Source organism: Chelonia mydas, chromosome 2 (genome assembly GCF_015237465.2).
Source record: "Chelonia mydas isolate rCheMyd1 chromosome 2, rCheMyd1.pri.v2, whole genome shotgun sequence".
Lineage (NCBI taxonomy): Eukaryota > Metazoa > Chordata > Testudines > Cheloniidae > Chelonia > Chelonia mydas.
In genome coordinates, this window is record NC_057850.1 from 67,778,299 (window position 1) to 67,804,786 (window position 26,488).

Below are 26,488 nucleotides of genomic sequence, written 5' to 3' on the forward strand. Positions count from 1 at the left end.
CCATTCAGCAGACTGCATCCTTATTGTCTTCAGGGGTGGTTATTGATAGGTTTTTGCCTGGCTTTTCACAAAATAGATACGGGGGTATGCATCCCTTCAGAAGTTTTGCAAGATCCAGATCAGGTCTGCAAGGGAATTCTGTTCTCCCCAGCACTTCCCACAAAGTCAACGGTGACCAGTGCTTTGTTGTTCGGTTAGGGAACCCATCTTGACAACTTGACAGTACAGGGTCGGTGGTCTCAGAGAGGGTTGGCTTCATATCAGTGTCCTTGAGATCAGACTAACATAGCTTGTCTGCATGTCCTTTCTATTTCATAACAAAGTTCAGAGTTTACAGATAAAACATGGTGTTTATTGTCAGTTCTTACATAAACAAGGAGGAACCAGATCAATGCTCTCATGCAGGAAAGCAATACTTCTATGGAATCTGAAGTCAAAATATACAGCTATCTGCACCTTTATCTTCCAGTCCTACACAACACGCCGACAGACATCTAAATAGGTATTTTTCTCAGAATCACTTTTGGTTCGTAAAGGATTCTGTTATCAGTGGGGTGCTCCCCTTATGGATCTGTTTGCAACTGAACAGAACAAGAAATGCAAAGTGTTTTTTTCCAAGGGAGGGCAGAGTCGGGGATCTCCAGGAGACAATTTCCTAATCCCTTGGATTTAGTGCCTGTTGTATGCTTATCCCCCAAATCCTTTGATCCTATGTTTAAAGAAGGTCAGACAGAACAAGGCTACATTCATTCTAGTAGCACTGGATTTGCCCAGGCAATACTGGTTCACGGAAATAAGAAATCTCTTGGTAACACCTTCAGTTCCTCTATCTCTTCTACCAGACTTAATTACCCAGAACAACAGGACAACTATTCATCCAGATGTGTTGTCACTACACTTCATAAAATGGAAACTGTCAGGTAATAGAGCTGAATAAGTGTTCTGCTGATGTAGAGAGCATATTGATTCAGAGCAGAAAGTTGTCTGAGGACAACTTGTACTGCAAAATGGAAGCATTTTTCATTCTGGGTTTACCAATATAATCTTTCTCCAAGAGACATCAATCCCTCGTCTCTTTGAGTATCTGTTATACTTAAACTCTGGTTAGTTGTTAAGCTCATTCCGTGTTCATTTGGCTGCTGTCTCAGCACAGCATCCATCCATCAGGACCCATTCAGCTTGTTTAGGGTAGGAGTGATAGCTCTGTGGTTTGAGCATTGGCCTGCTAAACCCAGGGTTGTGAGCTCAATCCTTGAGGGGGCCATTTAGGGATCTGGGGCAAAAATTGGGGATTGGTCCTGCTTTGAGCAGGGGTTTGGACTAGATGACCTCCTGAGGTCCCTTCCAACCCTGATATTCTATCCTTCAGTTTAAAAGTTTTTGTGAAAGGTTTAAGGGGATTTCTTTTTATCAAAACAATTCCCTCCATGTTGGAAATGTAATGTGTTATTTACCAGCCTGATGGGGACATCCATTTGAACCATTAGTCTTGTGCTCGTTATTCCATTTGTTTGAAGACTGAATTCCTGTTTGCAATCACATTGACACTCAGGATCTTAATTGCAAGCTGTCATGCCAGGACTGCAGTATGTGACTCTTCATAAGGATAAAGTTACACATTAGCCTCACCCTACATCTCTACTCAGAGTAATCCCTTAATTTTCATTTAAATAAATCCATTAATTTAAGTGTGTTCCCCCCACCCCCGCCTCATTCATCCAAGGGCAAGGCTGTGTTTCAGATTTTGAATGTTCTCTGTCCTTTCTCCTTTTATTTAACTCCAACAAGACCATTTAGGCACTCACATAGTCAGTCTGTCTGTCTATTGTCAAGAGCTCCCCGGGGGGGGGTCAGGCAGTCTCAACTCAGAGAATCTCTAATTGGATGTGACACTGCATACAGTTACTTTATTAGGTGGTCAATTTAGAACTCAGGTCATGTTAGCTCATATTCTACCACAGATCTCTTCTGGAGCCTCTTTTAGGGAGAATACCCATAGCTGATATATGTAGAGCTTCTATTTGGAGTATTATACATACTTTCCCTAGTGATTGCTTTTTCATTCAGGCACCTTGTTCAGATGCCCCATTGGAGAGGGCTGTGTTGCAGTCTGTCTTTAATTAGAGGAGAGTACTAGAATTTATTTATTACATTCTGTTTGGGAGTCACCAGAAATAGAACCTATACAAACAAGCAGTCAAACTAGAAAGGAAAGTTAGTTACCTTTAGTAACAGGAGTTCTTTGAGGTGTGTTTACATGTGTTCCACAAGCCACCCTCTTTTCCCCACTACTGCCGAGTCTAATAGCCTGGGCTTGAGAGGGGTATGGGAAGTGAGGTTTGGTTGTTTGCTCTGTCCCTTTTCTGTACTGGGGGGGAGGGGGCAGGGCTTGAGGTCATCAGTGGACCTTGCTGATTAAAATGTTCCAATCTCCAGCACATGGAGTGCATACACATCAGAAGAGGAACACACATAAACACCACAGCTTATACTCCAGTTACTAAAAGTAAGTAATTTTCCTTTAATTATTTGTTGTGAAAACAGGAACAAAAATTCCTGGAATTATTATTTACTACTAGTAATGGGTGGTATTGTTTTGTGGACAATTAACTGTTTAAACTTTACAAAAAAGCAGTCTGTGATTTCTTTCAGAATGGAAGCTCCAATGGAAAATAATGTTGAAATCCATATTTTTATTTTTTTTTGCTTTAAAGTGAGGATGTGAAATGTTATGTAAATCTTCCTTCTCTTGATTTTTTTTCTTCAATTTTTTTTTTAGCTTTTTTATATTAGCTGAAAGAATTGTTTAATTCTAAGCATATGCCTGCTAATATTTGGACAAAAATATGACAAAAAATATATTAATTTAACACTGTCTCTTAAATATCAAAATACTGAGCTGTTTTATTTTGACAAGGTAGAAGAGGGCAAAATTCTTAAGAGATTATAGTTGGTTGAAAAGTTGAAGTTTTTTTTTAATTCCCACTAAAAGATTTCTCAATGTGTTTAGTATAAATTACAGGTGCAGCTCTACTATATAGTGCAGAAACTAAAATAAAACTTATATCGTTGAGCTTCTAATTCCATGTGCCATAAACCATAATATTAAATAAAATAAATAAATAAAATTAAATATGCTTAAACTCTTAAGATAAGTCATTTCCGGGGTCTGATATGTGAGTTCTTGCATAACTACTGTTTACAAGGTGTAAACTGATTGAGCCTATTCTTAATAATGATCTGTAGGATAACAACACATCAGTGTGGAAAAAATTATCATTAGTAAATCTTCTTGTTACTGTTTGTATGGTTATGTCAGTGTACAAAGGTGTGTGTGTTCCCGAGTGAATAAACTTTATATAATTGTGTTCTTTTTCTTTTAAGGTTTGATATTATTGGTCTCTCCCCGGATGCACAGGAAGATGAAGCTGGGATCAAGCAGGCGGCAGAGCATGGTACATTTATGAGTATTTTTAATGCATCTTCCAGTTTTTTTAAATGGGTGTTTTCCAGGTGATATACATATTTTATACATTATATATATGTGTATGTATATGAAATAGCTTCTTTATTTTTAGCTGTTTTCTCAATGTCAGTTTCTAACTTAGCTAATAAAATGATTTAAAATGGTGAAGTCGCTGATAGTATATTGTCAGTTTAACTAAATTATTTTAAGTTTCTTAAATTGTGTGGGTGAATTTAGTGACTCATTGATCAGTCTTTGTGTTCCCCTACATCAGATGCATGCCTATCACCCACTAAATTAGGAACCTTCTAGAAAGTACAGCCCACTGAAGCCATACAAGCATGCTTATGACACCAAATGCTCAGCAGTCACCACCCATTCTGCACTGGGACTTTTGTGCGACCCTGACCCAACAGTTTCTATTTTGGTACCAGCACTTCTGGCCTTGCATGAACTGCTGGTGTCCATAGCACCAGAATTCTTGACCCTAGTCTCGGAACTTTTGGTCCAGAGTATTTTGCTTGGGCAGTACTCCATCAATTTCCCATCTGCCAGCTTTCCCTTGACACCGGGGGGATTAATACTGCCTTTTACCACCTATACCACCTCTTCTTCTGAACTCCCCTTGGAACTGCTCCATATTAACTACTGGACTTCATTTGACTTGCAGTTAAAGTACTGATAGATCAGGAAGTGAAGAATGGAATTCCTTCTAACAGAATAATTTTGGGAGGCTTTTCTCAGGTAAGGTACTTGTCAGGAAGGGAGTTTCAGTTCCTATTTGAGGGAAGTTGAAGTTGTCTCCTTGAAACTGGGAAATCCTGTTAACGAGCAGATGATGCTAGTCATTTCTGAAAACAAGGCCTTTAGTTTCTACTTACTTCTAAAAGGCCACAAAAGTAATTATTTTCCTACTCTAAAAATCAACTTAGTGCAAAATGAGTTTACATACGACAAAACTGCTATAAAGTAATATTAAAATAATTTAAGTTTAAGAAGAATAGTAACTTCAGGGGTTAGTTCTAAAATTTCCATGTCATTTTGATTCGGTAAGGCATCTGCTTTTTGTATTCCAAAATACAGAAATAAATTTAATCTGAGTCTGAATTTTATATAGTTAATAGAAAATCTGAACTTCAGAAGGAAGGAATTATTATTTCCTGAATGAGTTGTCATTAGTAGACATTGCGGTAGACTTTTTGTTGTCCAGTGATAACCTGGTTAATAAGAATATACAAAAACTAATGTGAACAAAGCTGCTATCCTGCTTTTCCTTTTCATTGGCCTTCAGATGCTAACAGTTAGAGGAATGAAAGTGTTAACTACTCTCATGCACCTTATTACATTATATGGTTTTAAAGTGACTGTGGTCAGACAAATGACCAGGAAAGAGAACTGTCATTATGGGAAGTGAAATTTTCTTTTGGCTCGCATATCATTCAAGGGAATTAAATAAATTTATTCTGTAGTCTCTTTTTAAAACAACAACAAAAATGAAGTTGCCATGAGTCAGGAAGAATACAGGATTTCAGATTTAGTTTGTAATTATCAGTTAGGACAGTGCTGTCATTTTACTTGTAAACTGAACAAATTTGATCTAGAATAATTGAAACACAATAAGGATGGAGTCACCTGATATTTTTAGAAGTAGTTTTCACATCAATCAGTTGAAATTGGAAAATATTGTTTGTAAATATAAGGGGCCACAAATCCTGAAGTAATGGTGATAACTGTTTAATTTAAATGTTTAACTTCACCATTGTAATAGTTTTTAAATTTCTTGATTAGGGAGGTGCTTTGTCATTGTATACAGCTCTTACAACACATCAGAAATTAGCAGGAGTCATAGCACTCAGTTGTTGGCTTCCACTACGGACCTCTTTTCCACAGGTATTGTACTACTTTCTTAAACATAACTCAGTTTCAGTGAGCTCATTGAAGTTGAGCATTTGAACATATCTTTTCACTTTCATTACACTGTATCTACAGACTAACACCTTCCTCCCCATCCCCCACTAGATAGAAATTGCGTATGGTAGTTAGATAAACAATTCTTTAAATATGTCCATAGATTAAGGCTTTGTCTACACCAGCACTTTTGTCGGCAAAACTTTTGTCGCTCAGGGCTGTGAAAAAACATAGCCCTGACTGATGTAAGTTTTAAAGATAGCGCACTGGCACTTTTATGTCTGCGGGAGAGCTCTCCCTCTGGCATATAGCAGCTACTTACAGCGGCATAGCTGCGACAGTACAGCTGTGTCACTGTAAGGTCTATAGTATAGACATAGCTAAAGAAAGTGGTGCTGTCAGACAGCTGAGGCATCATGTGAAGTCTAGTCCTTTGTCAAAACTATTGTTAGGCGTTGGTGCCTGTGCTCTGTTATTGGAGCTAACAAATAAGTGCTTGTCTGCTCCAGTCCTCCAGGTGGCTGTGGAGCAGATATATGGGAGATTCCACTCTCCTGAAGTTGTTGGTAGAGCAGACATGCTAACCCAACATCCATTCCAGCAGAGGCTTAAATTTTACATGCTTCCTCAGTGGTTCTTTTGTTTAGCAGCAGCCCTTTCCTTTACTCCTTTCCTTAAATTTTTGTGTGTTTGCCGCTGACTTATCTGGTCGCCTCCCCTAACTCTTGCAACTTTCTGGGATTCAAAATACCACTACCACCTCCTGTCACCTTACTTGCTGTCTTGGAATAGAGGAATGGGGGCAGGCAGGAGAAGAGAGATTCTCTTTAGTATGTTTCTAGTCTATAAAAATTGAATGGCATATTTATGTTTAAATAACCTTTATCAGATGAGGGGCTACTAGTTTAAGCTTCAAGAGCCAGAATTGCATTGGTAATGAATAATAACACTTCAGATCTATTGGTATCAATCCATAAGATGCTTATGCTATGTCAGCATTTGACAACAATTTAGTTTTGCTTATGTTACACGTTTTTGCTAAATATTTTTTAAAGTTGTTACTTAATTCATTATTTAATTTACCTTTAAAATAACAGTATGTATGGCCTAAAATAGTTTTGTACAAACATTTTTGCAAGTGTTATATATTTTGGCTGAATTCCTTCTAGTACAGAATATTTTGGGGACATGGAGGAAGCAGTGTGTAAAAGGAATACATTATCCCTGTTGTAATTACATTAATTCAAGGATATACTGGGAAGTTTAGTGTTTATAATAGTGTTATCAGTGTGAGTACATACAATACCTATCTTAAACAACTTACTGAAGGCGGGGAGGGAAGCGGAGCACTCAGTAGTTTCCATTATCTCCCTGTAGTATCGGAGTGCCTCACAAATACACCTCTACCCCGATATAACGCGGTCCTTGGGAGACAAAAAATCTCACTGCTTTATAGGTGAGACCGCATTATAGCGAACTTGCTTTGGTCCCCCGTTCCTTGTTCCCTGACCTCCCCCTCCAGAGACACCCAACCCCCCTGCTCCCTGTCCCCTGACTGCTCCGACCCCTATCCACATCCCCCGCCCCCTGACCAGGCATGCAATGGTGGGAAGTGGAGCAACGCGGCCCCAGCCCGCTCCACTCCGCCACCTCCCAGCCGCGGCGCTCTGCTTCCCGCCGCCGGTGAGTGTGGGGAGGTTGGGGAAGGGATGCCCCCTCCGTACTCACCTGCGGTGGGAAGCGGAGCGACGCGGCCCCAGCCCGTTCCGCTTTCCTTGCCCCAGTCCCAGCCATGTCGTTCAGGGGGGGAGTGTTGGGGAAAGTTCCCTCACTCACCTGAGGCGGGAAGCGGAGCACCGTGGCTGGGAGCTGGCCGAGTGGAACGGGCTGGGGCCAGGCTGCTCAGCTTCTGCTGGTGAGTGCGGGGGGATCCCTTTCCTCAAGCCTCCTTCCCCGAGCGACACGTCCGGGGGCGAGGGAGGTGGAGTGGGCTGCTCCCGGCCCCCCCGGTAATCCCCCGGGCCACTCTGGGACTGCGGGGCCCCCAAAAGTGCCCCCCTCCCCACAGCTCCTGCCTCCCAGACGCTGCGGGGGGGAGCCCCTGACCGCCTCTGAGACCCTCTGCCCCTTATCCAACCCCTCGGCCCTGGCCCGGCACCCTTAACACGATGCTCAGAGCAATGTGTCGGAGCTTTACTGCATTGTATGCAAACCCGCGTTATATCGTGGTAGAGGTGTATATCTTCATAATTCCTTTGTGAGATACAGTATTATCTCCATTTTACAGATGGGAAACTGAGACTGAAAGATACTCAGTGTGTGTGGTCTTGCATAAGTGGCTAATCGACAGATTCAGAATCACAACTCAGGACCTCCTGGCTCCCAACTCAGTGTTCATTCCTCCAGACAATACTATGTTGCTGCTCGAGTTGCTGAGCATCCTCAGTGGCTGTCGATTTCAATATTCAAAAATTGGTCCTTCGTTGTCTCTAGGTGGGCACTTGGTGAAATAAGGAATGCACAGTTAGTGCCACCTACAAAAATTCTGATTTTAAATTACTTTCCCAGTGTCATAAAACAAGCCTGTAGGATAGAACCAAGTTCTTCTAGGAAATGAACTGCCTTATCACCTGTTCTCTTCCTGCAGTCCACTACCTTAATCTGTACACAATTTCTGCCTTTGAGTTCTAGAAGATGTTTTACTTTCCCAGAAATTGTGCTTTACAAGAATTCTAATTCTATAATCAATTAAATGATTGTTTAAAAATAGTACTAACATATTTGTAATTATTCTATTTTATTATGTAGTAGATAATTAGATACAAAATGTAGAATAACATGAACTTGCAGACCATTCAGTGTTTCTTTTTCTGTCCAAACTCTGCTCACTATCATTATATTGTTTGTTGTGTAGCCTCATTTTACCTTGAACGCACTAATCTTATGCAATTTCATGCCCTCCCCCCCCCCTTTTTTTTTTTTTTGACAGGGTGCTATCAGTGGTGTAAACAAAGATATTCCTATTCTTCAGTGCCATGGGGACTGTGACCCTTTGGTTCCTCTGATGTTTGGTTCCCTCACTTTTGAGAAGCTAAAGAGTCTGATAAATCCAGTCGATATAACCTTCAAGACTTATTCGGGCATGATGCATAGCTCATGTATTGAGGTAATCTTCTAAATGAAAACAGGAATTATTTTCAGAGAATTCTTCCTTTTAATGTTCTCTCAAAGCAGGAAAAAAGGTGAACCTCAATGCTCATTTTCAAGGAAAACAAATGTTTTTGAGTGACTAATAATTTGAGGATGCTGCTTTAATTAATAATTACTCTGGGCTGAACAAACCGTGAGCCCAGGATTGTTTTAGCTAACATAAATTTCTTTCAAAAATATTGTTCACGCTAGCCAGTTGTTATAATGAATTTTTAAAATACTCTTGTTTTTCATTTAATGGAAAAAATGAAAACTACAGGAAACAAAATGAGTTGTTAAATTCCCTACCGTCCAGCTTTTTTTTTTTTTTTAAAAAAAAACCTCATGGGCCTTTTTTTCTTTCTCCCTCTTCTTTCCTGCAGGTGAGCAGGATTTTTCTTCCCAGAATGATTGCAGAATATTTGTTTACATTGTTTCAAATGAATTGGAAGAGGGGTTTGAATTCTCACAATGTAAACACTATGTATTAATTATTCTGGGAGAAAGAACCTTGCTGGCCTCCATTCAGGGAGTTGGAAGTAGGAGGGATAGAAGGAATTAAGAGTAATAAATCAAAGGATGTGAACTACAAAACAAAAATGAAAAAAGCAGAAAAGAGAACCACTAGGATAGCTAGATTCTCTCAGCACTTTATAGAGAGAGGAGCTTTCTTTCGTCCTTGACTCTTCATTTGCCGCCTCCTGAGTAAAGTAATTCAAAGAGTATTCTGTTCTTGATGAACTAATCTGTCTGTTAGTTGAATTCTTCAGAGGGATAAGTATTACACTGAGGCATAAGAAATCTAATTATATGCTCAATTTGTAGCTCAGTTGCTTGTAGTAACTGCATTATTGAAATACTAATTTAATGAGACAGCTAACTGCTGAAAAATCTTAGTTGAACACTTGTCTAATGCATAATCTTGTTCTTGAACAGGAGATGATGGATGTAAAGAAGTTCGTTGACAAACACCTGCCACCAGTTGATTGACAAGATTTGAGTTGCCTTTTGTATAAAAACACCAGCATCAGCTTTGGTAGAATGTGTTAATCTTTTCACATGCCCAGTTCAAAAGCATTATTTCTACACCTTCTGTGTTGCAAATGTATACCAAGAACACGGACTAAGTAGTATATTTCACAAGAAATGGTAATCTTTCAAGTAAATCATACACTGGTGGGATTATAGGGAATGAGACAGCTAGATAGTGTGTCAGAATGTATCTGAGAATACAATTTTAAGATGTTTCTGATTTTTTGATTGCACCATTTTTAAAGCAGTCATGTGGCTAATTAAACTCATTTTGGTTAAATGAGCTGTTTAAACATGACCAGCTTGTATGCTTGGGATATGATGTATTCCTAATACTTGTTGAAAGTATATTAAGATACCCTGATATATATCTTGTACATAAAATGTGCAACATGTAAAACATAAGAGGCATGTGATGGTAGAATGAATATTAGTGAGGATAAAGCTTTAAATGTTAATGGTTTAAACATTGCTACTGCACGTGAAGAGGGGGGTTCTCTTACCTACAAATGAATACATACCAATGACTCTAGTTATAGCATTTATTCCAGTCTAGTTTTTAACCTTACAAATAGCGTCTGATGTCAGAAAAGAAAACAGTTGCTATCTCATACACCCTCTACCCCCCAAAATGGGTTGACATCACAGTAACTAAGGGGACTCAGCAGTTTATCACTAGTCCTGTGTTTACCACTCATCACAATTTGGTGATAGCTCACGTTTATTAGTGTAAATTGATCTCTGATGCTGACTCGTGAAACTGAGGTTTAAAAAAATACATGAAACCTTTCCATTTTAAGATTCTTGTTTTCATATTGCATGTTTTTCCCACACTGGAACCCTCATGGGTTTTGTCTTGTGTAGCTTACTGAATTTTTTTAGAAATATTGACAATGTATTTTACATGAGCAATTCAAGTGTCTTGTTTTATTTTTCTGCTTTGCTCCAGAATAATCAACTGGAAAAGCAATGCAGATGTTGCACACAAATTATGGGTATTGTTGAACAGACTCCTCTACAACATTGGTATTTAACTACTTTTTATTTCCTAAGTGCTGCAGTATGAATGTAATATGGAATTGTAGTAACTTAGTCATTATAGTGAGAAACTGCCAACTGTTTTTTCTTTACTTTGATTGCAAGTTCATCATGGGACGTCAGCTTTTGTCTAAAAAGAAAATGACATGTATGACTTTCCACACGTAGGTGTGCTCCATGTTCATCCAGTGCCCGAGAATATTCTAGGAATATGAAAATGGGACTTGTCAAACCTTTGAAACAGAAGGAATTCTATATCTCATGGAAGTTACAATTTTGGGAATTTGTGGTATAATAGAAACTGATGATACAAATTCAGCAAGAGACTAACTGTGTTGAAATAGTGTCCTGCTAATAGAAAACTAGAGATGAAAGATCATTTTAGCAGAAAGATGAAATGGATGATCAATATAGGATTCCTTCCTAGCTTACTTTATAGTATTTTGTTCAATCAAGTTTTAAGTGTTTGATGTTGCAGGGTACCTAATACATCTTATTTTGGGAAATTATTTCCAGATAGCCTGAATTTTTCGTTTTAATTTCATTCCATTACCCCAATAACTACATACATCTCAGCTTATCAAATTAAATAGGATATTTCTCCATTTGATGTTTGCACACTTCAGCTATTTGGAGACTCTCATGCTCCCTTCTTAGCCAATATATACATATTTTAACTTTAATGCTTGCTCATAATTCTCACACACCCTGCCTCAGACTACTGTTCTCTAGATATCCTCCAATTCATCTTTCTGGTAGTGTGATGCCCAGAAGAGTACAATATTCCTGTCTTGGTCACCCCAAAATTGTACTGAGAAGTATTATACTTCCTAGCTCAGAAACATGATCCCAAAACTGCATTGGATCCTTTTACAATCATTTCATGTTGCAAACTCATATTTAGCTTGCTTACCACTATAATCCCTAATTCTTCCATTATTACTGCTTCTGGCTCTTACTCTGTCATGTGTGTTGAATGATTTCTTCTCAGTATAAACTTCTCTTCCAAACTTATTTGTGCACATTTCTAATTTCCAAGTCCTTTCCTGTTATTTCCTGTACTGCTTGCAGTGCCTTCAGTTTAGTATTGGTTAACTTCATTAACAAAGATATTAAAATTAGACTAGTTTTAGCTCTGTTACCTGTTGTATCCCACAGTATTTTCCCCAACTTTATACATTACAGTCCACTGTTAACTTTTGTTTACAATGTGTAGCCAGTTTGTTGTCCTCAAGGGTTCCTGTACAAGTCAGCTTGAATTAATTTTCCATTAAAACACATTGTCACTATCAAATGCTCTACTAAAAATGAATACTAATACTGGATCTACTGCATTGTGTGCTAATTTTGTCCAAATATCCAGTCATATCTAACAAGATTTATCTTTAAACAGTAATGCTATGCTGCTGCTTGTTACCCTTTAGGGCAGTGGTCACCAACCTGTTGATCACTATTAAATGGCCGATCCTGGAGACTCTCCCAGTCAATGGTGATCTCCGGCCGCTAAAAGTCTGGTGGTGCAGCAGGGCTGCTGCTAAGGCAGGTTTTCTGCCTGCCCCGGCTCCACGCCGCTCCCGGAAGCAGCCAGGACGCCCCTGTGGCTGGGGAGAGGACAGGGGTCTCCATGCACTGCTCTTGCCTGCAAGCACTGCCCCCGCAGCTCCTGTTGTCTGGGATCAGGGAACTGCGGCCAATGGGAGCTACAGGGGTGGTGCCTGCAGAGAGGGCAGTGCTTGGAGCCATGTGCCCCCCAGCCCCACACTCCCTTAGCCCTGCTGCGCCACCGAGCGGGAGCCGCCCGAGGTAAGTGCCACCCAGGGGGAGCCCGCACCCCAGCCCTAAGCGCCCTCCCGGAGTCAGCACCCCATACTCCCTCCTCCACCCTGAACCCCCTCCTGCACCCCAAGCTTTTGCCACAGACCTGAGCCCCCTCCCAAAGCCAGCACCCCATACCCTCTCCTGCATTCCTCACCCCCTCTTGCACCCCTGGCCCAGGCTCAGCCTAGAGCCCCCTCCTGAACCCCTAAGGCCCAGCCCAGAGCTGTGCCGCCTCCTGAACCCCAATCCTCTGCTCCAACCCAATGAAAATGAGTGAGGGTGTGGGAGAGCGAGTGATGGAGGGAGTGGGGGGAAGGGGCAGGATAGATCCTGGATTGCACTTGAATTCAAAAAGTGATCTTGAGCATAAAAAGGTTGGAGACCACTGCGTTAGGGGCTAGATTCACCAAATCTGGTGCAAATAAATGTAAACTACTACACCTTGCATCAGTCTGGCCCAGTGTGCTCCAGGAAGAGATCCTTCAGGTTTTTCCACCAAGGAGGACTGCTGTGTAGCAATGGGGATCAATAGGAGTTTGATGCTCGAAATTACTTCAAGGATACCTTTGAATCAACACATCTCCCTAGTTAGTGCAACATGCTTCTTGGGCTGTGCTGGACCTTTGTACCCTCTCAGATTGAAGGGAGGTTGTGTGGATGCTTTTGCAGCAGGAGCCTCTTCACTAGCAGACATGGCTACTGAGAATTCCTGCCAGGATTAGCATATGTGCTAGGTTGAATATGAGCCCAGACAAGTGACTTTTTTTTTCTCAATATTTGTTCCATTATTTTACTAGGGGATAGAAGTTAGACCTATGGGATAGTAAATACCAAGATTGCACATTTGAAATCAGTACTGCACGTTCCTAGAATTCATTTTGTTTACTTAGATTTTATTCTTCTCACCCAGACAGAGGAAAGACATCTACAAACACTGTTAAGCTACTGAAAACAAAATTTGTTTTTTCTTGTCTGCATTTTACCCCCAAGAAATAGAGACCTACATTTTACATTAGTTATGTAGTTTCCGAACACTAATTAATTTCAAACACATGCCTAATTTTTTGTTAAAACCAAATTAAATGTTTTGTTCAGTCGGAAGCTTTGGACCTGCTATTTGAATATTCAGTTTGTTCATAAACACAAATTGGGTTGTGCATTTTTGGACAAATCCTACATCCGTTACTGAGGCAAAACTATTGATGTCACTGGGAACATTGCCATAGTGAGGGCTGGAAGATTTGGTCTTTACCTCTTACCTTGTAAGTATTATATAATTGCACACAGTGGGTTGCTGAAAAATACTATATACTAGTTACAGTATATTAGAGTTGTTAAATGTATTCTCTCTATGAAGTGTATTGCACTTCATAAAACTGTTAAAATGCATCTTTTATATATAGGCGCTACTTGACACATAATGGATATAATTTTAAGAATGTACTGTATAGGATGTTGATAATGAAGCCATATGTTTAAGGCCCGGGTATCTTAAATTTTATAAACAATCATTTTAATGCTTCACTTTCCTTTACATTGAAGAATATAAGCAGATGTTATTTAACGTAAAAAATCAAGATGTTGTTACTTAGTTTACTCATTTATTTATGGTAAGAAACCTTGAGCTTTGTTGAAATGATTTCTATAGTAGGAAAGTGTAAAAATCTTTGTTTCTATAATTGTGAAATAAACTTCAAACAATCAGTGTTTGGAAAAAGTACTTTCAGATAAGCTGTGTGGTAAAAGTCTTTAGAAAACCAGCTTTCATTAACAGTGTGTAACAGCAGTCACTTCAAGGATGTGGGGTATTTTATTTTATTTTTGGGGCGTTTTTTTTAAGTATAATTTGCACACTCCATCAGACAAAGAAATTGCTGTTTCCCTCTACTTGGAAGGAAAAACTGTCAGTCAGCAACAATTTATATATTTGTCACCTTAGTTCTGAGGTATAACTTAACTTTTTCATCTTCACACTCCCAGAAAGGAAACTGAAAGAAAATGAAACAAAGTAATTTTTTAAAATGCCCTGAGAATTATGTTGCTTATCTGCCTGGTTTTTGACTAACAAACAAGAACTTCACTCTTCCTTAACCTGCTGTATTGGCATAGCTTTCTCCAGGCACTTCTCTGCCTTAAGGCAGGCATTTTTTCAGTAATACAGTTTTCAACATCCTTAACAGTTACAATTAGTATTTTCATTTAAAAAATCAAACAAACAGGAAACTGCAAAGTAAGAGGTTGTATGTGATCCTAGCAGCTGGTTCCATTCTTTGATTGTTCAATGATGTATGTACCATATGGTTACTATATCATGAGTCATTATATGAAGGAAGGTCGGGTAATCATAGGGAGGGAGGCTGTGATGAGACAAACTGAAAAAAGGGAAAGGGGGGGGGGAAGAAAAGATAAAGTTCAAAATGTATGGACTTCTTTTGTTTTGTTTGGAGCATTCAGCATTAGGATGTGACACATCTGCTTTTTTGTACTCAGATACCAAGTAGAAGCTAACAGTGACAATACAGTAGTATGTGTGTTCAAAATTTTTTTAACTTTAAAAAAAATGTATGTTTCAGCAATCTATGCTCAAATTACAACACTTTTATTTAAGTGCTGATCTCTATTGTCTTGAATGCAAATACTGTGTTTAAAGCACTACTTGGGTACGTAATGGATATTACACCCCTTTCCAGCATTCAGTACTAAATTGCTGCTTAAAACAAAGTCTCTCAGCTTCCTATTTAAGGATAAATCTAAAAAAGGTATTGAATGAGACTCAAAATCTTCTCCATCCCTAAAGGCAATACTGCCTTGGGTAACCCTCAAAGGCAAGGCTAATCACTGAAGATGATCTCTGACACTGAAGTCTTTTTTTTTAAAAAAGCCTTCAAATGTTAGCTCTCAGAGCTAATTTTAGAGTACTTCATTATCCAAAAAATGGGTCAGATACGTCATTCAGTTACAAAAGAAAAAGTAAAGAGGGGAAAGGGATAAAACTATTGGTTCTACCTTAAATTGACTTGTTGGGTCTTCTAGAGCCAAAAAATGTATGCTTTTGGAAAATTCCTTGGAAAATATGCCCATTCCTTCTTTGAGAAAAGATGTGACTTCTACTGGCCAGTTTACAGTAAGTTTATATAAGATACGTCAGAAGCGGGTGATCATGCCATTTCTGTAAAAATGTGAGTAGGTATACTATATTTCTAGTAATGGCCAAAAAAAAAAAAAAGTGCAGCTTGAGATTGATCAAACACTTAGTTTTGTGCTGTTATAAAAAAGCAGTACAGAAGCATCACTCGTCAGTTGAATAGGATTCTAAACCCTGACATCCTCAGTGGAGTCTGTGTAGGGGAAATGCTAAAGTATTGTATCAGAAATGTGCATCAGTTACTAAGAAGAAAGATCCAGGTTAGTTATAGAGTAAAGATTATACACGGATGGTATCGGATATTGAACTTTCAACTAAAAATATAGATAGGTATGAAATTGCGGATAAATTAGCAAAAATTTAGTCAGTTTTTAAAAAGCTTTGAAAATCTCATGGACCCAAGTGGTCAGCTGTCTTAAACTTGCCACGGTGTTGGCTTCCTGTTTGTTTCTGTTGTATTTGATACTTAAAGTTTAGTGATATATTAAGTGTTGTGCATCTGAGTTAATGACTCAAGATTGTTGAAATAACAGGCTCAATTGGAATTATTTAAGATTATCAATCAGATTAGTACAACACTATACAGAAAGTAAGAGATACATACCACCCTTTGTTGTCAGACTAAGACCTGGATAGGTATCTCTCCTGCATCTGGAAGGGCCGTGCAGTTTTTATTCCCTCAGCTAAGTTCCCATATCAGTATCATTATATAGGGTTTCAGACAAAGGAAACCTTGTTGCCAAGAATATTCACCCAGAAACATATGTTATGTCAATTCTATACATTCTCTGTTTATCTGATTTATGTGTGAAGGTATGAGTATTTACAGCTGGGAGAACAAACAATTCAAGATATCTCTCAGTGGGTCCTTCTTACCCCACCATCATTCTTCCATAGTGATTCCCCAACAGGAAACATCTGCTATAACAATCATCCCTTATTAGTCTATACATACTTATGTCAGCATTATATGTGTGTGTATGTATATATATATGTTAAGGAGATGATTTCCAAGAATATCTGGAGTTGTATAGACATGAAGGCATCAGAGATTATTAATATATAGATAAATTCCTGAATAGGGTTAGTTATCAGTCAAGGACCAGTATTCTGGGCCCTAGAATTCAGACGTACTCTTTGTTGAGGTTAAAGATTCTAAAGAATAGTTTGATTGTGAGACATATATATAAAAACAAAGAACTAAAAGTATTAATATTTACTAACAGGTACTAACAAGAGTATACTGTAATTTTTGACTACACTGTCTGATATTTCAATGCAGGTTTTCATTAAACTTTGGCCTTTTATCAAATCTAAAATAACTATTTGCAGCTGTTTTCTTAAATAATCTTTCATAAAACACATTCTGTTTCCACCATTCTTGCTCATTTATTGTGCTCTGTTCTTAACCGTTTTAGAAGGGTACAAAATAATCTTTAAAATAAATAATATATAGTAACTGCATATGAAGCCAATATTTCAAAATAAAGAGCGGGGAAAGATACTCTGGAACAAAGCTTAATAATGTTAGCTACATGACCAGGTAACTTGCCCAGTACTTCAGCTTTACAAGTGAATCTGCTGTGTCATTTACAAGCATATCAAAGCAAATAGTAAGGCTTCATTTATTGATTTATTTTTTATACTTGCCAAGAAGATTATACACACATTCCCTGTTTAAATTTAAACCAGCTTTCAAATGCTAAAGCAGCTGCATCACACACAGGGGATTTATTGCAATGGAGAATCCATGACACTAGCTGCTGCAGTAGGGAAGGGTGGGACACATGACCATGAAGTGACAAGTAATGATTACATTGTTACCCCTCCAGAGCTATTTATATATTTTTCTATTAAAAATTACATTTCCAAATTAGTTACAGCTACTATTGGAGATTTCAAACGAAAATATATTAATAGCAGCACTCTTACAAAGTGGTATAGTAAAAACAGAACCTAAATTCTGTTGAATGAACTAGCTAATGAAGTATAAACAGATTGAAAGGGACACATGCTCAGCAGAACCCTCTCTTGTATGGTGTGTTTGATTTACATAAAACTAGACGTGCCTCTCCTGAGGTATAATAGATATGGCCACTAACAAACAGCATACTACTTTAGAAATTACTGAGAAAGTGCAGCAGGTAAAAAATTAGCAAGCTACCTTCTCACCCCACCTTCCCCCATGGGAGCAGTGTGGCTCCTGGGGCAAGTCCCAGAGTTGATTCAAGGTAGACTGTTACAGTCTTTGGTTTGATGAACCTAAATTGCTGCTGTTTCTGAGATTTAAAGATCTCCATCCTGCACCCTCTGTAGGTGCACGAGAGAGGGTTGTCTGTGTTTAACTAGCTATATGTTCCCAGATCATGGAATATATCACCATGCAAACTTTTTCTCTTTTTCTTGGACATGATTAAGATTTACGATCTTGGAAAGTGCCTTTTTACGTGTGTGACGGGTTCCAACCAGGGTTTCACCTGGAACTGGGGTACCACTCAGCCCTCCAACTCATCAGCCTGGGTTTCCTCTCGCATGGTGTTGCTGTGACAACCTGCAGCCCGCTCCCAGTTTTACACACCCAGCTGCACTTGCATGCAGGCTCTGGCCAGCCACCGCATGAACCAGCAATAGAGAGGCTACAGTCAAAATAACCCCCAGTTCCCCAGTGTAAGACCCCAGAGCTGTACCATCCTGCCCTGGTCAAAACCCCAACCAGTATGAATTTATTATTCAGTTCACCCTGCCCTTGATGTGGAGAGGAATATGCAACAGCCTTTGCTCATGGAGCTGAGATTTTCCCATAGACACTTCACTCAAAGGCACACTAGTTTAGAGCCCTGCCACCCAAGGGCTTCTGCTTCAGCCTCGGGCGGTAGGGTTTGGGTGTCGTCCCTGGTTATCCCATTAAAATGGGGTTGCATCCCACTTTGGGGTTGTCAAAATACAAAGGGAAGGGTAAACACCTTTAAAATCCCTCCTGGCCAGAGGGAAAAACCCGTTCACCTGTAAGGGTTAAGAAGCTAGGATAACCTCGCTGGAACCTGACCAAAATGACCAATGAGGAGACAAGATACTTTCAAAGCTGGAGGGGGGAGAAACAAAGGTTCTCTCTGTCTGTGTTGCTTTTGCTGGGAACAGAAGAGGAATGGAGTCTTAGAACTTAGTAAGTAATCTAGCTAGATATGCATTAGATTCTGTTTTGTTTAAATGGCTGATAAAATAAGCTGTGCTGAATGGAATGTATATTCCTGTTTTTGTGTCTTTTTGTAACTTAAGGTTTTGTCTAGAGGGATTCTCTATGTTTTGAATCTGATTACCCTGTAAGGTATTTACCATCCTGATTTTACAGAGGTGATTCCTTTAAGAACCTGATTGCTTCTTCATTGTTCTTAAGATCCAAGGGTTTGGGTCTGTGTTCACCTATGCAAATTGGTGAGGATTTTTATCAAGCCTTCCCCAGGAAAGGGAGTGTAGGGTTTGGGGAGGATCTTTGGGGGAAAGACGTTTCCAAGCGGGCTCTTTCCCTCTTATATATTTGTTAGACGCTTGGTGGTGGCAGCAATAAAGTCCAAGGGCAAAAGGTAAAACAGTTTGTACCTTGGGGAAGTTTTAACATAAGCTGGTAAAAATAAGCTTAGGGGTTTTTCATGCAGGTCTCCACATCTGTACCCTAGAGTTCAGAGTGGGGAAGGAACCTTAACAGGGGTCCCGACCTACAGTTTGAGAACTGCTTCCCTAGATGATGTCACACCCTACCTTATATAGTTTTAACATATGGCAGCGAACCCTTTGTTCTAAAAACAGTTCCCAAACCAATTTGTGAAAAAATACAGGTACCCAAAATGGAGTTCAGTATTATGTGGTCTGGTCATATGCTGTTGCTGAGTCATAGCAGCCATTACTTACAGGCTGGCTGAACCATTTACAGGAAGGCTAAACTCTTCCATAGCCCATTGTCTTTGCTGATGGGCCATGAACAATGTCTAGCTTCTTCACTGTTGTACCTGAAAGGCTACCTGTGGGTGTTAGAGTAAGCACGTTTGAAATACAGATACATAGTCAATATTCATAACTTCAGATACAAAAATGAAACATGCACATGAATAGGACAATCATATTCAGCAAATCATAACTTTTCCAATGATACCTCACTTGACTCATCTTGTACAAACTGCATGATAATCAATCATATCATAATCTTTCCCCCATGATGAATATGTAGTGTAGTGTCAATATTTTCTCCACTGATTTCTTTTTTAAATATAAAGCTTTATAGGAAAAGCTGCTTGTAAAGATCTTGTGTTACACACTGAAGTGCTCAGAAGTCAAAAAGTGCCAAAGTTGCATGTAACCTTAACTAGGCCACCTTCTGTATATAAATTGATATAGTCTTTCATTACAAAGCCACACACTATTCCTTTAATACGAAACATTATGGTATACAATGTAGATACCATTTGTTGTACTATGTACTTCTCTGTATGTCAGATTCTGTGATGCTCAGATGAAAAGTATACAGTAAATCATATATACCAACAGATGACAGACTAAAGCTTGATATTGCAAAGAGCTCTCTGCCTTTGCAGACCCCAGTTCTCCATGAGAGCTGGGTCTTCACCTGTGTAGAGTAAGCGGTAGGAGCGGAGCTTTAGCTTTGTATTTAAGTTTCTCATCCAATTAATTGTATCCAACAAAATCTGTTCTGCTGGGGAGAAAAAGATAGTTAATTTCTTTTTTTAAAAATACAGAGTGAATAATAGTAAGAAGAGAGCTTATATCAAGTCCCGATCAGTAAGCATAAAGTGGACAATTAACCATCAAATTGTTATATGAAAAAAAACCTTAGATTGTTGGGAAAATGGACAGGATAATTCTGAGATGTGATCATGCAATTAGACTTATTAACATAGACTCACATGGTAGGAGAATTAGAGTTTCATGTGCAACCAAATTTTGGAGTTTGCCTTGAGTGCTGAACAGTTGTCCTACTAAAGTAGTTTCTCATACATACGATCAGTCAGTCCCAAGGAAAGTGAAACTGATGGATTTAGTCATATTCATGACCAATCTTAAAGTATCTTCTGTTAGAAATCTCTAGAATCAAATCTTTTACATACCGACATGAAACTTCACTAATTTCTCAGTATGCTGTCTTTGTAGCAGCAGGGACAATTCATTGGAACTTAGTCATAGAGTTTAAGACTAAAAATGACCACCAGATCCTCTAGTCTAACCTCCTACAGGCTATTAAATGACACGCAGCCATGCTGTACCAAGCCCAGCCAGAGTAGGGAATTCTACCCTACTTGATCCTTAGTAAGTCGTCTCCTATCAGCAGGATTTGGATCCCCTAAGTAGGGGAGTTTGTCTACGCTGCACTTCATCAGCAAAACTTTTGTTGTTCGGGGGTGTTAAAAAAAACCACACACCTGAACGACAAAAGTTTAACAGACAAAACGCACCAGTGTGAACAGCACTCTCCTGCTGACAAAGCCACTGCCGCTCATGGGGATGGAAGTTTTTTGTTGGCAGGACAGCTCTCTCCTGACAAACAGCAGCTATACTGCATGCCTTTTAGCGGCACAGCTGTGTCGCTAAAAGCCTCGTAGTGTAGCCATAGCCTTAGTAACGCCCCAGCCTCTTGTCTTTATTTTCTTCTTCTCACCCTGTTGGTACGTTATCTTAAGGTGGCATCTAGTCTTTCTAGAAAAAACAAAAAAATGTGAAAAATGTGCTTGCTGTTTGTTGTATGCAAAACATGTTGTCACTTCAGCTGTGTTCCTTGGCAGCTTGTTTTACCTTAGGACTCGGATGCTGGTGCAAAACAACAGCCTGTTCCAACAGCAGCTGAAACAGACTAAAAAAATTAGTGTTGGACACGTGTTTGTCAGCAATACAAAGTTACTGGCTAAATACAAAGCAGATAATAGCCAATCCACAACAAACATTGATTTAGCAATTGTACAGATACATGAAAATCATCCAGAAATCTTTGCAGCAGATTGCACAAGTAATGGGAGCTGTGACTATGCTGAGCTTGTCTAGATTATTATTTGTTTTCATCTTCTGAAAAGGGAGGTGTATGAGCAGAAGCATTGCTACAGCCATCAGCATTCTGGTCACTAGTCACTCTTCCCATTGTCTTTTGAATTATTTTCTGGAATTTTCTTCAGTCCACCAGTCTGGTTGTAAGGTGTATGCATGTAATACTCCAAAGCAGCTGGCTTGTCATTGGCACTGGGTAGCGTTTAAGTTACCTCGCTATCATTTCCTTACCTATTACAGGATGGACTTTAGTAAGGTTGCATTTGCAGCTGCTGAGGCATGCAGGGTGGGTTGTTTTTGTTTTTTTTTTGGGGGGGGGCGACATTTCCAATAAGCAAAAGCTATTTGAAAATGGTTCACTAGGCCTGAAGACTTTCATTTCATTCTATTCACATTTTAAACTTGTTCAGGCTAACTCTGATTAAACACAATGGCTATGTTTACACTAGTTTTATTTTTTATTTCACACTAGTGCTGCCATTCATGTAGCTTGTCCATTGGTAGCCCCGGCATAGACTGGCTGCCAACATTTTAACTGGCTCATCTAATGCTGGTTGGGAAAATGGCAGCTGCCAGCAGCCTGTCTACACTAGAGCTGCTGCTGGTGGAACTGTGGAAAAGAAATTTTAAGTAATAAGTCTAGAATAGGAGTACTTGTGGCACCTTAGAGACTAACCAATTTATTTGAGCATGAGCTCTCGTGAGCTACAGCTCACTTCATCGGATGCATTATAGACACTATAGACATTATAGAATAGACACAGCTCATTAAGACAGGAAGTGGTTGCTACCTAGACTAGGGCATAGTTTCCCAAAAGGTTTGGCCCCATCCACATTCAAAGCTGAGTTAAGCCTGAATCAGTCCAAAACAATGTTTTAAAGGGTTTCAGCAAACATGGTGTAAGCCTCAGCCAGGCTTGCTTACTTAGAATCAGAGAATATCAGGGTTGGAAGGGACCTCAGGAGGTCATCTAGTCCAACCCCCTGCTCAAAGCAGGGCCAATCCCCAATTTTTGCCCCAGATCCCTAAATCGCCCCCTCAATGATTGAACTCGTAACCCTGGGTTTAGCAGGCCAATGCTCAAACCACTGAGCAATCCCTCCCCCCCTAAAAACTTTTCAAAATCTGGCCCTTTTCTCAGACAGGCCACTTGACTGTTTTTCTTAAAAATTCCCACCTTTGCTACCACTGGTGGAAAAACAAAGTCAGCTATAGGCACAGCCTCAAAACTATTTCCTGTCCCTGTAACTGCACAGGCAGTAGCCCCACTCTAGCCTAGCTGCTGTCATTTGAACCAATGTATCATTTCACCTGTCTTAGCCATGTCTACACTACAAACTTATGTCAATGCAAGTTACGTCAGATACACCCGCCTCAGTACATTGCTTGTGTGCGTGAATACTTGGCTCCTTGCATCAGGGGTGCGTGCACTCACCAGGAGTGCTTGTATCAGCATAGTGCTGTGCACCAGGGATAGGTATCCCATGGTGTATGTTGAGACCTAATAAAAATGAATTATGTTCCAAATAATAGAACTTTATTCTGCAACAAAATCAGTGCAAAAAAAGGGCAATTTGAAAACAGATATAAAAAATGTAATTTAGTAAATTTTATTAAGAAAACAGAAATTATGAAGGGGAAAACATTCATATCTATTTCAGCTACACATACACTAACCTGTGAAAGCCACAGTTAGTGTACCTGAAGCTCTGTTTGTCTTTAATTTCCCCTGGGGTGGACGGTTAGGGGTAGTGCAACAATCCCTGATGCCCCACAAAATGTGTGTGTGTGGGGGGGGATTTTGGGAGGTCCTGATATTGAGTTCTCAATGGGCTGCAGAGGGAAGCAAGCCCAGGATCTATAGCATCCGCGTTTGCTGCCTGAGAAGCCTCATTATGTCTTGGTGCATCTCCCTCCTTTTCTTAATGGGACTCTTGAGCCTTTCTCCTCTCCACTCTTTCCTTCTCCAAGCTGCCTACAATGTTCATTCTGCAATGTTCATCCCTTGATGTGCTCATGGTCCAACGTTGCACTGGCTTTCGGATCTCACTGAATTTGTCATCCCAAGTCCTCTTCTTTCTCCTCCTTATCTGACTCGGGTGTTCTGTGGGTGTGAAGGGGGAAACCCTAAAGGCTAGGCAATGGCAGCTGCTGAAGATAAAACACACAGAGGTACCATTGTCAGTGTATACATTAAAGAAAGCAAAACTTAAGATGCTGATCTCACTTCTCTTGCTCCCCTGAAGTTTTAAGCACTACATTCTCACTTCTTCTTGGGATTGTTTGTGCACTGTGCCAGTCACAGCACCAGCCAGTGACTGTGGCCTGCCTGGAGTTGGGGAAATGACAGGGGAATTGCTCAGTTGCATGATTCTAGTAGAAAAGGGCACTGACACTGAAAGTTGGCACTGTTTTCCACAGGTGGTGGTGATTTATTTCACATCTGAGGGTAACAAAGGCAGAGAGAGCACAGACCTGTATGCTGTTAGTCTGTGTACTGCAGTGGTGCCTGCTGAACTTATTGCTGAACGGTTTGGGAAAGCATCTTACCACAGAGGAAGAAATAAGACAGCCCTCCCTACAAACTGTTGGCAGAGGATTTCAGAGTACTTCTATGAAAGTTTCATTGTGACCTCTCAGGAGGATTCAAGGGTATCATGTGCCCAGAGTATGTAAACCAACTGCTCCACGAGGCCACCCCCTGCCTAAACCTATAAGGGAATGAGAAGCAGACAGCAACTCTCCCTCTCTTGGTTGTACCACTACCTTTTCTAGCATGAGTTAATTAATGAAAAGTCAAAACATGTATCCTGCTACTTTAGGAATGCCACCTCTGTAATTGAAAATCTATCTATCTACTTACCCTTCCCTTACATTGGGCTCGACTGGTGAACTGACTAGACTGCAGTGGGGTCAAAAACAGGTCCTGACTTGCTGTGTACCTGGATCCCCTGGTCACCTGTCTCCCATTATCCTCCTCCTCATCCACTACCACCTCCTCCGTGTTCACAGCAGGCGTCTGTGACTCAGGCTCCTTGCAGGTATCCATGCTGCTGTGGGGGTTGAGGGTGGTGTCTCTGTTGAGTATAGCATGCAGCATGACACACATAGTAAAAGTGGCAGGTCTGCAGCTTAGTATCACATCCATTCGTTGTCCTCCCTGGCCTTCTGGTATGCCTGCTGCAGCTCCTTGGCGACACTGCTGCTAGTCCCTGTTGTACCCCTTTTCCTGCATCTGCTGAACAATCCACTCATAGATGTTGATATTTCTAGGCTGGTTTGGAGCTGTGCCTTCATAGCCTCTTCTCCCCATATGACCAGAAAATCCAGTATCACCTGTCTACTCCAGCCATGAGTGTGCTAGAGCATGGAGCCAACATAATCAGCTGGGTAGTTGCACTCAACAATGGAGAGCTGATAGGTGTGTTTGCCAAGCTGGGCAATCAGGAAAAACGAGTTTCAAAAATTTGTGGGGCCTTAAAGAGGCAGGGGGAATTCTGGTTTCCATGACCCCTGAGCAATGGAATTCACATTGATGACCAGAGCAGTCCATGTGAGGCACTGTAGGACAGCTGCTAGAGGACAGTTAGGGTCAAAATAAGTAACACAGGGCCTATGCTTGCATTGCATTCACCTGAGTACATTGATTGTGGCTTTAAGCTTCTTGGGGAGATGGTGTTACTATGTCGGAGTAAGGGGGCACTTATGTGGTTGGGAGACCAACTTAAGTGTACATGCGCAACTAGATTGACGTAAGCTGCCTTGAATCGACCTAACTTTGTAGTGTAGAACAGGCCTCTGTGTAGCTGACAAGAGGAGAGTTAAAACACAATGTGGCCAGTCTACACAAGAGCTAAGGTAGGCAATTTCCAGACTAGTGTGGACACAAGCTCCAGTCTCAGGTTTGGTCTATACTAGTCAGGTTATGCTCCCACTGATGTAAGTGCCCTACTCCACCAACAAAATGACAAAATAACTCCACCTCCACAAGAGGCATAGGGCTTATGTTAGTGTAATTAGGGCAAGGCAGTGTCCATGTATACACTAAGGGTTACTTACCTCAGCTGTTGGCTGTCATTCTTGTGAATTTCATGACTCCAGCAGGGAGCCATGAAATTGACCAAAAAAACCCAAACAAACAGGCTCACAGCTCCGGTGTCACCCTGAGGTGAGTGGGGCCTCCAGCTACAGCGTTGCTGCTCCTGGCTCCCCACTCCAAGCCAGGCTGTTGCCTCCACACTACCCTTTTTAAGCCTGTGAAAGCACTCCTGGCAAGGACGGGCAGCAGGGACAGAAGGAGGGTAGTGCGGAGAGGACCGCATTTACTACAGTGGCTTAGGTGGACTTAAGTTTGTAGCGTAGAGACGCCCTTGGTGAAGTAAAACCAACAAGGGGAGCTGAAAGTGGCTTGCTGGGAATCCTGCTCCCGACCAATCAACAAGCAAGGCGGTGTGGGGCTTGTGGGGAGCCTCCTTCTCTTCCAAGCAGTAACAGCGCTTCAGGGCAGAAACGCGGAGCAGCCGTTCGTCCTTACAAGCGATCGTTGTGACGAGCCGTCCGGGCACCCGGGGCTGGAGACTGCAGCTCCCGCACCTGCCCGGGCCCAGCAATTAGCGCACCGCAGGGGGCGGGGGAACTGGCTCCCCCCCTTCCCCACGGCTCTGAGGAGCCGGGTGCGGAGCTGCCGCTGTGTAGCGCGGGCCACGGTGCCTGAGCCGACCTCTGCGCGCGGCGCCGCCCGGCGGACGCACCGAGCGAGCCGGAGTCTGGTCGCCGGCGGCGGCGGCAGCCCTCGCTCGCCGCTGTGGGGGCAGGGCCCGCGCCGCTAACCCCGCCTTTCCCCAGC

The 26,488-nt window shown here is 40.8% G+C and overlaps 1 protein-coding gene and 1 long non-coding RNA gene across 3 annotated transcripts in view; one reads left to right on the top strand and one right to left on the bottom strand.

Annotated features, from left to right (window-relative positions):
• LYPLA1 (lysophospholipase 1) overlaps nt 1-14,171 on the top strand; it is a 45,044-nt gene extending 30,873 nt beyond the window's left edge. For both annotated transcript variants that reach the window (XM_037892616.2, XM_037892614.2), the window contains exons 5-9: nt 3,385-3,455; nt 4,137-4,210; nt 5,255-5,356; nt 8,364-8,540; nt 9,500-14,171. In XM_037892616.2, coding sequence (XP_037748544.1) covers nt 3,385-3,455; nt 4,137-4,210; nt 5,255-5,356; nt 8,364-8,540; nt 9,500-9,553 — 478 coding nt within the window. In that variant the 3' untranslated portion in view covers nt 9,554-14,171. The remainder of the gene's footprint in view (nt 1-3,384; nt 3,456-4,136; nt 4,211-5,254; nt 5,357-8,363; nt 8,541-9,499) is intronic.
• Nucleotides 14,172-16,965: 2,794 nt separating this feature from the next.
• Nucleotides 16,966-26,003, bottom strand: LOC122464473. Its single transcript, XR_006288531.1, has 2 exons — nt 25,702-26,003; nt 16,966-21,453 (listed from the first exon to the last, which is right to left on the bottom strand). It is a non-coding gene; the product is annotated as an uncharacterized LOC122464473 (long non-coding RNA).
• Between the last annotated feature and the right edge of the window lie 485 nt (nt 26,004-26,488).